This window comes from Panulirus ornatus, chromosome 15 (assembly GCF_036320965.1).
Source record: "Panulirus ornatus isolate Po-2019 chromosome 15, ASM3632096v1, whole genome shotgun sequence".
In the NCBI taxonomy this organism is placed as follows: Eukaryota; Metazoa; Arthropoda; class Malacostraca; order Decapoda; family Palinuridae; genus Panulirus; species Panulirus ornatus.
In genome coordinates, this window is record NC_092238.1 from 23,837,579 (window position 1) to 23,855,486 (window position 17,908).

The 17,908-nt window shown below is 39.8% G+C and overlaps 1 protein-coding gene across 2 annotated transcripts in view; it reads left to right on the forward strand.

The window, feature by feature from the left end:
* Cpsf100 (cleavage and polyadenylation specificity factor subunit 2) overlaps window positions 1–17,908 on the forward strand; it is a 166,940-nt gene that overhangs the window by 57,784 nt on the left and 91,248 nt on the right. For both annotated transcript variants that reach the window (XM_071670573.1, XM_071670574.1), the window contains exons 4-5: window positions 4,312–4,468; window positions 11,487–11,674. In XM_071670573.1, coding sequence (XP_071526674.1) covers window positions 4,312–4,468; window positions 11,487–11,674 — 345 coding nt within the window. The remainder of the gene's footprint in view (window positions 1–4,311; window positions 4,469–11,486; window positions 11,675–17,908) is intronic.

Below are 17,908 nucleotides of genomic sequence, written 5' to 3' on the forward strand. Positions count from 1 at the left end.
GGTATGTTTTAGCTCAAAAAATTTTTGTTTCAAATTTGAAAGATAAGATATTCAGTGACTTCTCTACTTGAAACAATCATGAAAAATATATCACAATGCTCTTAGTCACTGACTCATACTCAGTAAATACGACTCAAAGTAGAAGATATTTTGAAATTGACTTCATTTAACAGCTTGATTGAATGTCATAAAGACAGATAAACAATATTTCAACACCAGATATGTATTCAGTATGAAAAATACTTCTTATAATGAGTTTTCAAAAGAAATCTATTTTTCTCGTTCAAAAAACTTTTGGTTTCAAAATTGGAAGATGGAATATTCTAACACTTCTATACTTGAAATAATCATGGAAAATATGTCATAATGTTCTCAGTTACCGATACATACCCAGTAAATATGATGCAGAAAGAGTGGAAAATATTTTGAAATGGACCTCATTAAACAGCTTAATTGAATGTCATAAAGACTGGAAAATGGTATTTTAACACCAGATGCGTATTCAGCATTAATAATTCCTCTTATATTGAGTATATATTGGATTTGTATGTAGCATTTATGGATCTGGAGAAGGCATATGATAGAGTTGATAGAGATGCTCTGTGGAAGGTATTAAGAATATATGGTGTGGGAGGCAAGTTGTTAGAAGCAGTGAAAAGTTTTTATCGAGGATGTAAGGCATGTGTACGTGTAGGAAGAGAGAAAAGTGATTGGTTCTCAGTGAATGTAGGTTTGTGGCAGAGGTGTGTGATGTCTCCATGGTTGTTTAATTTGTTTATGGATGGGATTGTTAGGGAGGTGAATGCAAGAGTTTTGGAAAGAGGGGCAAGTATGAAGTCTGTTGTGGATGAGAGAGCTTGGGAAGTGAGTCAGTTGTTGTTCGCTGATGATACAGCGCTGGTGGCTGATTCATGTGAGAAACTGCAGAAGCTGGTGACTGAGTTTGGTAAAGTGTGTGGAAGAAGAAAGTTAAGAGTAAATGTGAATAAGAGCAAGGTTATTAGGTACAGTAGGGTTGAGGGTCAAGTCAATTGGGGGGTAAGTTTGAATGGAGAAAAACTGGAGGAAGTAAAGTGTTTTAGATATCTGGGAGTGGATCTGGCAGCGGATGGAACCATGGAAGCGGAAGTGGATCATTGGGTGGGGGAGGGGGCGAAAATTCTGGGAGCCTTGAAGAATGTGTGGAAGTCGAGAACATTATCTCGGAAAGCAAAAATGGGTATGTTTGAAGGAATAGTGGTTCCAACAATATTGTACAGTTGCGAGGCGTGGACTATGGATAGAGTTGTGCGCAGGAGGGTGGATGTGCTGGAAATGAGATGTTTGAGGACAATGTGTGGTGTGAGGTGGTTTGATCGAGTAAGTAACATAAGGGTAAGAGAGATGTGTGGAAATAAAAAAGAGTGTGGTTGAGAGAGCAGAAGAGGGTGTTTTGAAATGGTTTGGGCACATGGAGAGAATGAGTGAGGAAAGATTGACCAAGAGGATATATGTGTCGGAGGTGGAGGGAACGAGGAGAAGTGGCAGACCAAATTGGAGGTGGAAAGATGGAGTGAAAAAGATTTTGTGTGATCGGGGCCTGAACATGCAGGAGGGTGAAAGGAGGGCAAGGAATAGAGTGAATTGGATCGATGTGGTATACCGGGGTTGACATGCTGTCAGTGGATTGAATCAGGGCATGTGAAGCGTCAGGGGTAAACCATGGAAAGCTGTGTAGGTATGTATATTTGTATGTGTGGATGTATGTATATACATGTGTATGGATGTGGGTTGGGCCATTTCTTTCATCTGTTTCCTTGTGCTACCTCGCAAACGCGGGAGACAGCGGCAAAAAAAAAAAAAAAATATTGAGTTTTTAAAGGAAATCTATTTTTCTGAGAAAAATGCTAAAAATTTAAGGTAATATTAATAGTTGGTATTTTTTCACTCAAAAACTTTTTGTTTCAAAATTGAAAGATAGAATATTGAAACACCTCTTTACTTGAAATAATCATGGAATATATATCATAATCCTCTCAGCTACTGGTACATACCCAGTAAATTCAATTGGAAACAGCAGAAATTATTTTGAAATTGCCTTCAATATACAGCTTAATTGAATGTCATAAAGATTACAAAACAATATTTTAACACCAGATTTGTATTGAGCATTAAAAATACTTTTTATAATGAGTTTTTAAACGAAATCTATTTTTCTGAGAAAGATGCTACAAATTGAAGGTAATAGTTCAGGGTATTTTTTTGGCTTAAAAAACTGTCTCAAAATTGAAAGATGATATATTGAAAAACTTTTGTACTTGAAATAGTCATGGAAAATGTATTAAAATGCTCTCAGTTACTGATAATCCTCCATAAATAAGATGCCAAGGAACAGATATATTTTGAAATTGACTTCATTTAACAGCTTAATTAGCTGTCATTAAGGGGATTAAACATTATTTTGACACCAGATTTGTGTTCAGCATGAAAAACACTTCTTATAATGAGTTTTTAAAGGAAATCATATTCTGAGAAAAATATCAAAAATTGAAGGCATATGTAGCATAAGACAGGTGCCCTGGATCCCACTTGAAGGGGGGCGCCACTCAACAGGTTTGTTTCTTGACATATGCTACCCGATTGACATTTTCAATAATTTGGTTTTGTGAGATAAAAAAGAAACTCGCCTACTTCTCAACTATAGTAATATTTTGCTACTATCAGTTGCATTACCGCTTTTATGTTATAATTTTAATCAAATATGTCTTTAACTTTAAGAGTTTATATAAATTTAAGTTTGACCTCACTCTTCAACAGTATATAATTACACTGTATATATTTCTATAGACATCAACTGTATGTACATTTTTAATCAAGCCAGGGGTGCAATTTCAGAGCTTGCCATAGGTGCTGTTTTCCCTAGGTATGCCCCTGTCTACTGTGCCTCCACCCTCCCTACTTACTGCTCCCCTAATCTTCCTATTGATGCACCCCACCCTCCCAGTTCAATGTGACGTGTGAAAGGTGGGAGCTGGGTAGATTAGAATGGATAGTGAGTGCTAGTGAAAGAGAAAAGAGAGGTATGTGGGTGTTATTTACTGGGAAGGAGTGCAAGTGTAAGATGCACAATAGAAAGTTGTGGTGAAGAGGAAAGTGCAGAGACAAAAAAAAGAGGGCATATTGAGAGAATAAGAGAATGTTTTTGAAGGAGGGCCATAGTAGTAGAAAAGCAAGAAAACAAACTGGAACTTTGGTGAAAAGGGCAAATGATGAAATGGTAACAGGCCAAAATAAGGTGAAGATGACATGAGTATTTTGAAGGGTTATTGAATATATGTGATAATAAGATGGCAGATGTGAGATGTACTGGACAGGGCATTATACTAAGTAAAAGTCATGGAAAGTGATTTGGTAAAAAGAGATGTGATAAAAGCCTTGCATGATATGAAGTGCAACAAAACAGCTGGAATGGATGGACTGCATTTGGATTTCTTGAGAAAGGGGGTGATTTTGTTGTTGATTGGTTAGTTAGGATTTTCATTGCATGTATGGCTCATGTTGAAGTGCCCACAGATGAGCATAATTCCTGTTTAGTACTGCTGTACAGTGGTAAGGGTGATAAAAGTGAATTTTCATATTACAGGGGTATAAGTCTGTTGAATGTACCTTGTAAGTTGTGGGAAAGAGTGATGATTGCGAGGTTGGTGGCATGGAGAGTTTCAGAATGGGGAGGAAGAGTGTGGCTTCGGGATTGGTAGAGATTGTGTGGATTTTGTGTTTGCTTTGAAGAATGTGTGGAAGGAATACTTAGAGAAACTTAAGGTCTTGTATGTGGCATTTATGGATCAAGAAAAAGGAGAGAGGAAAGTTGAGGAATTTTCGATTGAGAGATTGGCAGAAACTCTCTTGGAGACATTAGACAACCTGATTTTGTTTACTCTGCTGAGATATCCATTCCTTGGAACTTAGCCCTTTTGTTTCAGGCATATTATTTGTTCCTCCTTGTTGTGCCTTCTGTGCCATTTTTTTCTTTCAAGTGGGGTGACCACAGACTGATGCATATTCTGATAAGTAGAAAACTTACATTAAGTATTTGTCTGGATATTTTTTTTTCCATGCAGTGAAATGGAATTGTGATACCAGCAATAGTAATTTGCTTCCTTTAAGTTTTGTGTTCAAGGACGGTCACTAGGGAGGGATAGGGAGAAATGTCCTCTATGATTTGCAGTTTCCCATGTTAACCCACTTTTTAGCCTTGAAAATATATATGATGAAAAACATTGTACAATATCATCATGTTTTTGATAGTGGTTATCCCTTTTGTTTTTTCAGGATATTGTTTATGCTGTCGATTTCAATCACAAGAAAGAACGTCACTTAGGAGGTTGCGAGTTGGACAAGATTGCTCGCCCATCTCTTCTTATTACTGATGCCTTCAATGCCTCATATAGACAGGAACGTCGACGCCACAGAGATGAGAAACTTGTTGGTTAGTTGTTCATATACTGTAGTTGAGTAAGGAGTAAAGTTTTGGTCATAATTTTCTTCAGCATTTAATGTATTATAAACTTATCTCATGGGTTCCTAAGTGTAATATCAACAAATGTGTGTAGCTCAGATATCTTATGTCACTGTTTGAATTTGTACATGAAACTCATAATTAATCATGTCCAAATTCTGGTCACATGTATGCTCATCCTGCTGCTGATTTACAGGAAAGTTGCTAGCAACATGTAAAGCAAATGAACGTGGTATGATTAGATTATGCAAACTTGATATTGGGATTAGTACAATGTTATTATCAGCTAGTAACAGTTATGTTTTAATCCAGTGCTGCTCATTGTAAATACTTTGACAACAGTATGCTAAAGTAGTTGAATAAAAATGCAAGTAAAACAATGATTTGACTCAAATTGAATATAACACAGAGTGTGGACCATAAAGAGAGGAATATGCTTTGGTAAGTCATGAAAAATTTCAAGTTGATGGTAAACTGCTTGAGCTTGTAAAGGGTCTCTACACAGGAAGTAGAATATGTCTTAGGACAGTTAAAGGAACAGAGGTTGAGGTTATGAAATCCTCCCTTCCTGTATTACTTTTCAAAAGAAGGAACAGAGCCAAGTGGATAATTTTCCCTCTAAAGCACTGTCATCTGTTCTTGACACTACCTCACTAATGTGGAAAATGGCAAGTATGTAAGGAAAATATATATTTATTTATTATTTATTTGGATCTGGAGAAGGCATATGATAGAGTTGATAGAGATGCTCTGTGGAAGGTATTAAGAATATATGGTGTGGGAGGCAAGTTGTTAGAAGCAGTGAAAAGTTTTTATCGAGGATGTAAGGCATGTGTATGTGTAGGAAGAGAGGAAAGTGATTGGTTCTCAGTGAATGTAGGTTTGCGGCAGGGGTGTGTGATGTCTCCATGGTTGTTTAATTTGTTTATGGATGGGGTTGTTAGGGAGGTGAATGCAAGAGTTTTGGAAAGAGGGGCAAGTATGAAGTCTGTTGGGGATGAGAGAGCTTGGGAAGTGAGTCAGTTGTTGTTCGCTGATGATACAGCGCTGGTGGCTGATTCATGTGAGAAACTGCAGAAGCTGGTGACTGAGTTTGGTAAAGTGTGTGAAAGAAGAAAGTTAAGAGTAAATGTGAATAAGAGCAAGGTTATTAGGTACAGTAGGGTTGAGGGTCAAGTCAATTGGGAGGTGAGTTTGAATGGAGAAAAACTGGAGGAAGTGAAGTGTTTTAGATATCTGGGAGTGGATCTGGCAGCGGATGGAACCATGGAAGCGGAAGTGGATCATAGGGTGGGGGAGGGGGCGAAAATTCTGGGAGCCTTGAAGAATGTGTGGAAGTCGAGAACATTATCTCGGAAAGCAAAAATGGGTATGTTTGAAGGAATAGTGGTTCCAACAATGTTGTATGGTTGCGAGGCGTGGGCTATGGATAGAGTTGTGCGCAGGAGGATGGATGTGCTGGAAATGAGATGTTTGAGGACATTGTGTGGTGTGAGGTGGTTTGATCGAGTAAGTAACGTAAGGGTAAGAGAGATGTGTGGAAATAAAAAGAGCGTGGTTGAGAGAGCAGAAGAGGGCGTTTTGAAATGGTTTGGGCACATGGAGAGAATGAGTGAGGAAAGATTGACCAAGAGGATATATGTGTCGGAGGTGGAGGGAACGAGGAGAAGAGGGAGACCAAATTGGAGGTGGAAAGATGGAGTGAAAAAGATTTTGTGTGATCGGGGCCTGAACATGCAGGAGGGTGAAAGGAGGGCAAGGAATAGAATGAATTGGAGCGATGTGGTATACCGGGGTTGACGTGCTGTCAGTGGATTGAATCAAGGCATGTGAAGCGTCTGGGGTAAACCATGGAAAGCTGTGTAGGTATGTATATTTGCGTGTGTGGACGTATGTATATACATGTGTATGGGGATGGGTTAGGCCATTTCTTTCGTCTGTTTCCTTGCGCTACCTCGCAAACGCGGGAGACAGCGACAAAGCAAAAAAAAAAAAAAAAAATTATTTATTTATTATACTTAATCACTGTTTCCCGCGTCAGCGGGGTAGCGCCAGGAAACAGACAAAGAATGGCCTAACCACTTGTATACACACACACACACACACACACACACACATATATACACATTTTATTTTTTCATACTATTTGCCATTTCCCACATAACTCTCTCTCTCTCTCTCTCTCTCTCTCTCTCTCTCTCTCTCTCTCTCTCTCTCTCTCTCTCTCTCTCTCTCTCTCTCCTTCCTTTGCCACAGGCCACAGACTAACCTTCAGTTGTGAAACCATTCACTGTACTCTCTAGCTACTCATGCATATGCCTTCCACCCTTGATAAAAACTTCTCACCACTTCTAGTAGCTTTTGTCCTGTGCTGTATGTTCTGAAGACCTTCCACAAGCCATCTCTATCAACCCTCACATATGCTTTCTCCAGATCCAGAAATGACATGTACAAATCCATCTGTTTCTCTAAGTGTTTCTCATACGCATTCTTTAAAGCAAACACCTGATCCACACATACTCTACCATTTTTGAAGCCTCAGTGCTCCTCCCCAGTCTGGTGCCCTGTTCATGCCTTCACCCTCTTATACACTACCCTTTTATTTAACTTACCTGATACACTCAACAAATTTATACTTCTGTAGTTTGAACACTTGCCTTTATACAGTGGTGCTATTCATGCAGCCTGTCAATTCTCAGGCACCTCACCATGATCCATAGATACATTGAAAATCCATTCTCACCATTCGACAGTACTGAAAATCCTAACCAACCCAGTCACTCCTTTCTTGATAAATTCAATTTCATTACCATCCACTCCAGCCACCTTGCCACATTTCATCTTATTTAAGGCTTTCACCACCTCTTCTCTTCACCAAACCACTCTCCATGACACTCTCACTTTGTATACCACCCCAACCCAAATACCTTACATCTGCCTCCCTATTAGCAAACCCATTCAACAGTTCTTTACAACAATACTCACTGCATCTTCTCCTCACTTCATCACTACCTTTTGGCACATCCCCATTTGCCCCCTTCACCAATGTTTCTATTTGTTCTCTTGCTTTTTGCTTGTTTATATCCTTCCAAAATGTCTTCTCATTCTCCTTGGAAATTTATTGATGCTCGCTTTCTCCAACTTTCATTTGCCCTCTTTTTCATTTGTGCTCCTTCATACTTGATCGCCATTTCCTACATTTATAAGTAGCCCTAGGAACAGGCAAATAAAGGCCACATTCCCCCACAGCTTTTCTCTAGGTGTCATGTGCGGTGCACCGAAGCTGCAGCCCTGTATCAGCTGCTAGGCCCAGTAGACATTTACATGGTATCCCTCGGACATTTAACATGACCTGGTTCAGTGCATTGACAGCATGTTGACCCCTGTATACCACATTTTTCCATTTCATTCTATCCTTCGTGCACGTTTCACTGTTCTGCATCTTCACTCAAAATCTTTTTCACTTCATCCTTCCATTTCCAATTTGTCTCCTATTTGTCCCTTCCATGTCTGTCCTCTTTGCCAATCCCTTTTTACTCCTCTCCTTATGTCCAAACCATCTTGGCTTACCCTCTACAGCTCTTTCAGCAACACTATTCTTATACCACACATCTCTCTAAACTTATATGTCTATATCTCTAACACCTGTTCCCACCTGGAACTCCCCAAAGGGGGTGGCCATGACAATAGAGCCTCCATAACTATTGAACTCCAGTGCCGCTTCCTAGCCTTTAGCACCTCACCCTTTACAGGCTACTGGCAGAGGGCAGTCCTAGCATAGTGTTTACAGAGGCTGTTGCATAATGTTCCTTCTGACAACTTCTAACTAATGCTCATGCTTAAATCTTCCTAACTACTCCTTCTTTCTATAGCTCCTACCATTGTCCCGAAAGGCAGAGCTAGCGCAAAGTGCTCACTGCAGGAAAATCTAGCATTAAGAAGAATGAGCTATGTGAGTTAATGTTGTCAGATGTTATGTATGACAGGAATAGACTGTATATTTGTGGACAGAATGCCAGTAACCCATGTGTGGGTGAGGCAGAAAGAAAAGAAAGCTACCTGGGCCTGAGGAAATCAGCTGACTCGTTATGCAGCTGTCACTAACCCTCCCCATACCCAGGCGGATAGTATTGTTAATATATCTCCTTGGTCATTAGCTGCCTAGCAGCTACTACCTTCTCTTAGCCTTTTATATCTTACTCATTGAAACCACCTTACACTACGTGTTCTCAAATATTTCTTTTCCGACACATCTACTTTCAACTGCACATCTTCATCTATGGCCCATGCCTCGCACCCATACAAAATTGTTGGGACTGCTGTACCTTCAGACATACACATTTTTGCCATCCTATTACTGAAGTCTCTTTCCACTCAATATTCAGTGCTCCCAGAATCTTTGCCCCCTCACTCACCCTCTGACACTCCCAGTTCCATGGTTTTATTTGCTGCCATCAGATATCCAAAAAATTTCACTTCCTTGAAACTTTTTCCATTCACACTCAGACCCCAACTAGTCTGTTCCTCTACTCTACTGAGCCTAATATCCTTGCCTATGTTCTCATGTACTCTCAACTTTCTCCTTTCACAAGGTTTCCTAAACTCAGCCATCAACTCTTGCAGTTTCGCACACAACTCTGCCACATGTGTTCTTTCATCAGCAAACAACTGACTTACACCCCAGGCCCCCTTTTCCTCTACAGACTGCATACTTGCCCCTCTCTCCAAGACCCTTGCAGTTACCTCTCTCATCTCCCATTCATAAACAAATTAAACAGCCTTAGTGACATCACACACCCCTGTCACAGACCAGGTTTCATTTGGAACCACTTACTCTCTTCTCTTCCTGCTAGTACACTCACCTTATACCCTTGATAAAAACATCTCAATACTTCTGGCAGCTTTCTTTCCACACCATATATTCTTAAATCCAAATCCTTCCACAAGGTATCTCTATCAACCCTGCAGATCTATAACTGCCACAAACAGAACCTTCAGTTTTTGTAAGTGTTCCTTACAGACCTTATTTAAGGAATACACATCCACACGCTGCACCACACTGTTCTTCCTCATTCTGATGCTCTTTACATGCTTTTGTCCTCTCAGTCACTATTCCATACAGCTTACCAGTTATACTCAACAAAGTTATGCCTCTGTAGTTTGAACACTCACCTAGCCCCCCTTGTTTTTATGTAAACAGTGTCACTATACATGCTTTCTTTCAATCATCATGCATCTCATTACAGTCCCTGCATACACTGAAAATCCTAACTAAACATGCTACAAAACACTCATCCCCTATCAAATTGGTGAAAAGAAAGCCTACCTGATTCTCTCTTCAAGATACTTGCAACGACATCATACAGAAACGCATTAAACAGCCATGGTGACATCACACAACTTTGATGCAGACCCACCCTCACTTGGAACCACCCACTATCCTCTCTTCCTACTCATAAACATTCCATACTTTCTTGATGAAAATTGTTCACTGCTTCTTGCAGCTTTTCCCACACACCATATGTTTGTGACATCTTCCACAGAGCATCTGTGTTATCCCTATCCTACACTTTCTTCAGAACCATAAATGCCATATACGGCTTCTTCTGTTTCTCCTGATTATTTCTCACACACATTCTTCAAAGCAAATAACTGATTCAAACATCCTTTACCATTCCTGAAGCAATACTTTGCCTCTCCAATCAGAAGATCTGTTCATGCCACCAACCTCTCAATCACCACTTCCATGTAACTTACTAGCGTCACTCTACAAACTTATACCTTTGTAGTTTGAACATCACGTGTTTCCCTAGCCTTCATACAACAGAACTATACAAGTATTCTGTTAATCACGAGGCACCTCACTATGAGCCCGTACTTACATTAAGAACCTTACCAACCAACCAACAACACAATCATCCCCTTTCATAAGGAATACAACTTTTATGCCATCCACTTTGGTCTTGCCACACTTCATCTTATGTGAGGCTTTCACCACCTTCTCTCTTTTCACCAAATCACATTCCATGACTCTCACTTCGCATACCTCCTTATGCGAAGCATCCCACATCTGCCACCTTATAATCTAATGCATTGAGCATCCCCTTAGAGCGCTCATTACATCTCAACTTCATTTCTGCTTATCACCACATTCCCATCTGCCCTTATCAATGATCTTTCATTTATTCTATTATTTTTCTCATTGTTGATGTCATTCCAAAACATTTTCTTATTCACCCAGCATTGTGCTGATACTCACTCACCTCAGCTTGTACGTTGCTCCCACCCCTTTTTTTTTTAACCCTCCTTTTGACATCTTGCCACTTTCTCTTCTACATCTCCCAGCCACTTGCATCCTTTCCTGCATGTAGCACCATACGCCTCTTGTTTATCTTTCACTAGCAACTTCCTCATCCCACCACTCTTTGCCCTTTCTCACATATCCACCTCCCACCTTCTGTGTGCCACACACTTCTCTTGCACATGTGAGCAATGCTCCCTAAATATCTCCCATTCTTCACCCTCGTCCCTAGATTCATTTGCTATGATATCATGCCAGTGCACACTCAACCTCTCCTGGCATTACTTTCCTCAAGCATCATTTCTATGCTCTTTCACTTTTATAGGCTTGATTCCACCCATATCATTTCCTCTTTCCATAGATCCTGTACAAACATTCACCCTTGCCTCCACTAAGTAATGGTCAGACATCCCACCGTCTGCTCCTCTCATCACATTCATATCCTAGAGTCTTTCCTTTGCATGTTTATCAGTTAATGCATAATCCAATAAGACCCCCACAGTTCCACAAGCTGTTCACCATTCTTTGTCACTACAGTTTAGCATCAGTGAAAATATTTAACTTGAGCATTGTTGAATGTTTACTTTAGTGTGTATCTTATTTAGTGCTCTGAATAGATATTCACGTGCACATGGTAACTGATATGTAGCTTCTCTGTAACTCTAGTAATTTACTGCTCTCATCCAGCCCAGCTGCAAGAAACATGTCGGAATGGAGGAAATGTTCTGGTTGCTACTGACACGGGTGGACGAGTGTTAGAGATGACACACATGCTAGAACAGATGTGGAGTACACGAGAGAGTGGACTGTCTGCGTATTCTCTTTGTATCCTGTCCAACACAGGCTACCATGTCATACATTTTGCAAAACAGATGGTAATATTTTGATTTCCATTTTGTATAAAATAATTATCGTATTTACTTTTTCTTTATGCTTTAACTGGAACCAATTGCAAACTTTCACAAGACTCCTCAAAATGATGTTGCAGAAAAATTATTGGAAGTCAGTATCAGTTTTAGGTCAAGGAAATATTTGCTTGTTAGGAAATCCAATGCCCAAATATCTTTTAACCATCCACAAGCCATACACTATTTCAAGAGGTCAGTATATTGGGAGATAATTTCATTGTATTAAGGCTTAGTGATATATAGTGAAAAGAGAGAAAATAAGAAAAAAGAAAAGACCACCTTATTACTGAATGGCAATTATTAGACTCTATCACCGAACTTCTGGGGAAGTGTATTTTGATCTTTTTTGTACTGTAAGGCAATAAAACCACTGTATTAGACATTTTGGGGTAACAATAAGATTAGCAATATTGAATGAACCATACAAGGAAGGCTCCTGAAACCAGAACAGGTTAGATAGACTTCACTAGGATAAGCCTGCTTCTGTAACTCTTAAAGTTCCACTAAGTTATCCTTCCTTTCCAACCCTCAAAACTTGTGTTTTTCAAGTTGTTCAAAAAATTTATTGTAACCTTACAGCTTCAAAAGATATTCATGTAACAATGAAAAAATCTCTGCAAATGTCTTTTTGTCAGTTAATTTTGGGGTAATTTTGTGTAGAATTTTCAGCACAATGCACTAAAGCATAAGATATGAGTATTGAGTTACTACTGCAAGTTTTATTATAAGGATTTATGATAATGATTACTGATCGTATCATTATATTTTATCATATAGCAAATATTTTTTTTTTATGATTAGTGTCATTCATTGATTAGTTTTTCATGACAGCAAAACTATAGCAATGTAAATGGGATGACTGGTGAAAGTAAGAGGAGGGAGCTTGTGGAGAAATTTAATAATTATAGTTTGGATGTGCTGGGGATTGGGGAAACCCATATCCTTAGTCAGGGTGTATGGAGTGAAAATGGAAATGGTGAATGCAAGTTATAGGAGGGCAAGGAAGGAGTGGTATGGACAGGAATGAATGAAGATTATCAGGGAAGAAGGAAAGGAGGATGTGCAATTGTGCTATCACCAAGAGTATGTGAGGGTGTTACAGAGCATGAATGGAATGGACTAAGCTAAGAATAGTGTGAGTGAAAGGAATGATTGGAATTGTGAAGTATGCATAGGTATGTGTATATGCGCCAGTGAATATGAAGTCTATGCAAGGTAAAGATGAAATGAGCATTTCTGAAAAAAATTTGAATGAAAGTTTAAATGGTCTTGAGAAGGAGAGAAAGGTGGTTTTATTGGGTGATGTGGATGCAGAGGTGGGATTTGATAAAATTGGCAAAATAGTGGGTAATTGGGGAGTGCCTGGAGTAAATGAGAACAGAAGTTACCTTGTGGATGTCTGTAATAAGAGGGGTTTACTCCTTTTCAGCACAAGGTGATCCTCAGGTATATATGGATGAGAAAGGATGGAAGAGAAGAGCAAAGTAAAAGGATTTGATGGAAAATGTGGCAGTGGATGAAATATTGAGAAAGGCTGGGCTGGATGCTAGAGTTTTGACAGGATTCTTTAGAGACTTTGATAATTTTATACTTCTTGTGGGGTTGAGGATCAGGGAGAAGTGGAGATATGGTGTAAGGAACAATGGAGATGTAACAGTGTTGGCAAGCAAGAAGATGATTAAAAAAGAATGTAGGGAGGAATATGAAAGGGGGACGACTGAAAGGTTTGATGGAAGTGCAGTTGACTTAGGGATCCAGTCATGTGTGAACAAGGTGTTTAGAATGTATAGAGAGAGACTGTCAAAGGTTGTAGAATTGGCAGTTGCATACAAGATCATCAGTTATGGAAATAAAAAGGGGAAATGCATGGTACATGGATGAGATTAGAAATGCTGTTGAAGAAAAGAAAAAGGTGTGGGGAAGATTGCTAAAAAAGACTGTACCAGTGGAAGTTCAACAAAGGAGGAGGGAAGAATATAAGATGTATAAGCAGAATGTTAAGAAGCTGATAGAGAAAAGCAAAGAAAGAGGAAGCTGATGGAGAAAAGCAAAGAAAGAGTAGATGAAGATTTTGGAAGAAAGTTGAGTAAAAAGTTTAGGGAAAAAAAGAAACTGTACAAGAAGGGGGTGAAAAAGAAAGAGGTGGATGTAAGAGTGGCATTATTAATGTGAGACATAAAGAAGGGGAGTTGCTTAATCAAAAGGAGGAGGTGATAGGAAGATGGAAAGATTATTTTGAAGAACTGATGAATGTGGGAGAAGATGAGGTAGCCATTATTACATGTAGGGGTAAGATGGATGGAAGGAAGAGGATACAAGTGCAAGGGCCTATAGCAAGAAGGGAGGTAAAAAGGGTGATAATGAGGCTGAGGGTAGGAAAGGCACCTTGAGTGGATGGGATTACAGCTGAAATGTTGAAGTATGATTGAGAAAGTGCGGCAAAGTGTGTGAATTTGACGTGTAATTTAGCAGGGAAACAAAAGGATATGCCTGAGGATTGGGTGAAAACTATTATTGTTCTTTCATTCAAAGGAAAAGGTCCTAAGGATTTATGTAGCAGCTAGAGGGTGATAAGTCTGTCAAGTATATCAGGAAAAGTGTATTTACGAGTGCTGATTGATAGAGTGATGGAAGTAACTGAGGACAGATTAAGTAGGACCTAGGGGATTTTAGGTAAGTTAGTGGGTGTGGATCAGATTTATGTGGTAAAAGTGGCTGTGGAAGGGTATCTAGCAAAAGGTAAGAAGTTGTATACAGCTTTTATGGATTTGGAGAAAATGTATTACAAAGTCAAGTAGAATGCTTTATGGAATAATACATGGGATAGGGGAACACTGTTAGATCATGTGAAAGCCTTCTACAGAGTAGCAAATGCATGTGTTAAGAGTGGATTTAGGTTTTAGCAAAAGTTTCAGTATACATGTGAGAATGAGGCAGGGCTGCATGATATCTCCTTGGCTTTTTTAACATATGTATGGATGGAGTGATAAAAGAGGTGAAAGCATAATTTGTGAGAGGGGATGCAGGGATGAAGTGTGGCAGTGACATACGGTGGCTAGTGACAGACATGTTTGTTGATGATACTCTGTTGTTTGCTGAGAGTGGACGAGGAGTTGTAGAAGGTTGTAAGTGTGTTTTATGATGTGTGTGAACTTAGATGATTGAAGGTAAATGTGATAAAAAGTAAAGTATTGGTGTTTGAAAGGAGGCAGAGTGAAAGTATAGATTTTGCTTATCCTTATGGAGTGAAAGAAGAAAGTGTACTAAACTGTGTTTTGGGTATGGAGGGGAGAAAGACTAGAAGAGGGGAAAGAATTCAAGTATTTAGGAGCCAGATTGAGGAAGTTTGGTGATATGGAAGGAGAGATAAGGGGGAGAGCAGTACAGGGTAGAAGAGTCACCTGCTAGAGGGTAAAGGTGTAAGTATGGAAATGAAGAATGGATTAAGGGACAGCATAGTCCTTCCAACCCTGAACTGTGCAGCTGAAGCATTGACATATAATGAGTTACAGATGTCAAGAATCCAGGCTGTGGAAATGAGCTATTTTAGAGCATGTGACATGAATAGATGGAATGAAGGAAGAAATGAGGGGGATGTATGAAACATGTGGTATGGCAGAGAAAGCAAAGGGAATGAATTGTGGAGTGGTAGAGTAAGTGAAATATGATATGGAGGTGATTTGGGAATGTGGAAAGAATGCAAGAATGTATTATGATACAAAGGTGTTAGTGTGAGAGGAAGACCACCTGTGACATGGGGAAATAGAGTGAAAGAGTACTGGAGGGAGAAAAATGGTGGAAGAATGAGTGGAATGGTGTATGCGAGGGAGGCATGTAAGGACAGGGATAAGTGGAGACTCCTTTGCCATGGCCATACCCTTGATGGAAATTTATGGAGGAAATTGGCATCAGAGATATAAGTAGACAAATAGATGGCAAAACTGTAAAAGTTTGTGAAATTACTAGCCACACCATTCATATGCAGTAATGCTAAGGTAAAGCTACAAACCTTTTCCTGCCTTATCTTGGTCAACTTTTGATGATGTAAGAGTCATTATTCTTAAAATCACTCTCTACATGATTCAAAGACTACTGATAATCATTAACAAATAGTTCAGAGTCATCTACACTACTGATAATCATTAACAAACAATTCAGGGTCATATACTGCCAGGTCCCCGAAATCTAGCTAAAAGCCTCTCAGTTTTCTTCCTAGAAAACTCATGCAAATGTGCTCTCACTGCATAGCTGGAGGATGACTGATTGTGGGAAGGAATTGTTTTACGCTTCCACCTCACCCACCACTCAGGCTAAATCCATGGCCTTGGAAATGAGGCATCAAACTTGATGAATAGATGTCCATTTAGAGGCCTTGTCCAGCTGACATAGGTATCTGCCTGGTGTTAAGGGGTTAAGTTCCAGGTCAGCCTATCCCAATACATCTTCAGGAAATTTAAACATGTGAGTAGATAGGAAGATGAAAAGGGTTAATGAGGAAGTGAAGGAAGACTTTGGTAATGAGTTTGAGGGTTTCCAAAGATGATGATGATACCTTATTATGATTAATGTAAACAAGTTTCTTTGAATATTCTACCTGGGGCCAGGTAGAATAGGCAGCCAACAATTAAGAAGGTTTATTACCAGTAGTAACTGCATGGGTATCAGAAGGGTTAGTGATAGCTGCACAGTGAGCCAGCACTTTTATTGGTTATCAAGTTGCACACCTCTGACTCAAGTAGCAGTCTTTTCTTTCTGCCACACCTTCACATGTGCTGCTGGCATTCTGTCCACAAACATACAATGTATCTCATCATGTCACACACAGCAGTTGATAACACTTAACTCACACAGCTCATTCTTTGTAATTCTACATTTTCCTGAGGTGAGTGCTATGTGCTGGCCCTGCCTTTCAGCAAAATGGTAGGAGCTACAAATAAACGTAATAGGTAGGAACTTATAGGCAGGACTGTTAGGTAGACCCTTAGGTAGAAAGGTAGAGGTAGAAACATAAGGTAGAAGTAGTCGTTAAGAACATTAGGTAGGAGCCTCTGCAATCACTGTGCTAGACTGGCCCTCTGAGAGGGCCAGTGGCCTTTTGAGGGTGAGGCACAAAAAGTTAAGAAGTGGCTGTGGAGTTCACTTGTTATGGAGACTATTGCCATGGCCACCCCATTGAGGAAGTTCCTGAAGGGAACAGGCATCAGAGATATAAATAGATATGGTGTGAGGTGGTTTAAGTAAGGACTGGAAGGGTAAGAGAGATGTGTGGAAATAAAAAGAGTGTGGTTGAGAGAGCAGAAGAGGGTGTGTTGAAATGGTTTGGACATATGGACAGAACGAGTGAGGAAAGATTGACAAAGAGGATATGTGTCAGAGGTGGAGGGAACAAGAAGTGGTAGACTAAATTGGAGGTGGAAGGATGGAGTGAAAAAGCTTTTGAGTGATTGGAGCCTAAACACACAGGAGGGTGAGGGGTGGGCAAGAAATAGAGTGAATTGGAATGATGTGGTATATCAGGGTCAATATGCTGTCAATGGACTGAACCAGAGCGTGTAAAACGTCTGGGGTAAACCATGGAAGGGCCTGTGGGGCCTGGATGTAGATAGGGAGCTATGGTTTTGATGCATTACACATGACAGCTAGAGACTGAGGGTGAATGAATGTGGCCTTTTTTTTGTTTTCCTGGCACAGCCTCACTGAAGCAGGGAGTAGCTATGCTATTTTCCGTGGGATGGAGTAGTGCCAGAAGTGGATGAAGGGGATAGGGGAGAAAGAATACTTCCCACGTATTCCCCGCGTGTCATAGAAGGCAACTAAAGGGGGCGGGAGTGGGAGGCTAGAAACCGTCCTCTCCTTGAATTTTGATTTCTAAAAAGTATATGTTGATATGTATATGTATATAATCGTGTATGGGCATTTATGTATATATATGTGTATATGAATGGATGGGCCATTCTTCATCTTGTTTCCTGGCAATACCTCGCTGATGTGGGAAACGGTGATCTAGTATAGAGTGAATAAATGATAAGATAGATAGATAGCAGGAAAGGACTAACAAAAACTAGAACATGATATTAGTGTGGGTTCAGCAGAGGTAGTTGAACTGGGTAAATAGGCAAAATGAAATATTTTGTGGGGCCATTAGGGGGCAGTGAATGTTGTCAGAGACTGAATAATTGAGGAAGCATATGGTGGAATGGC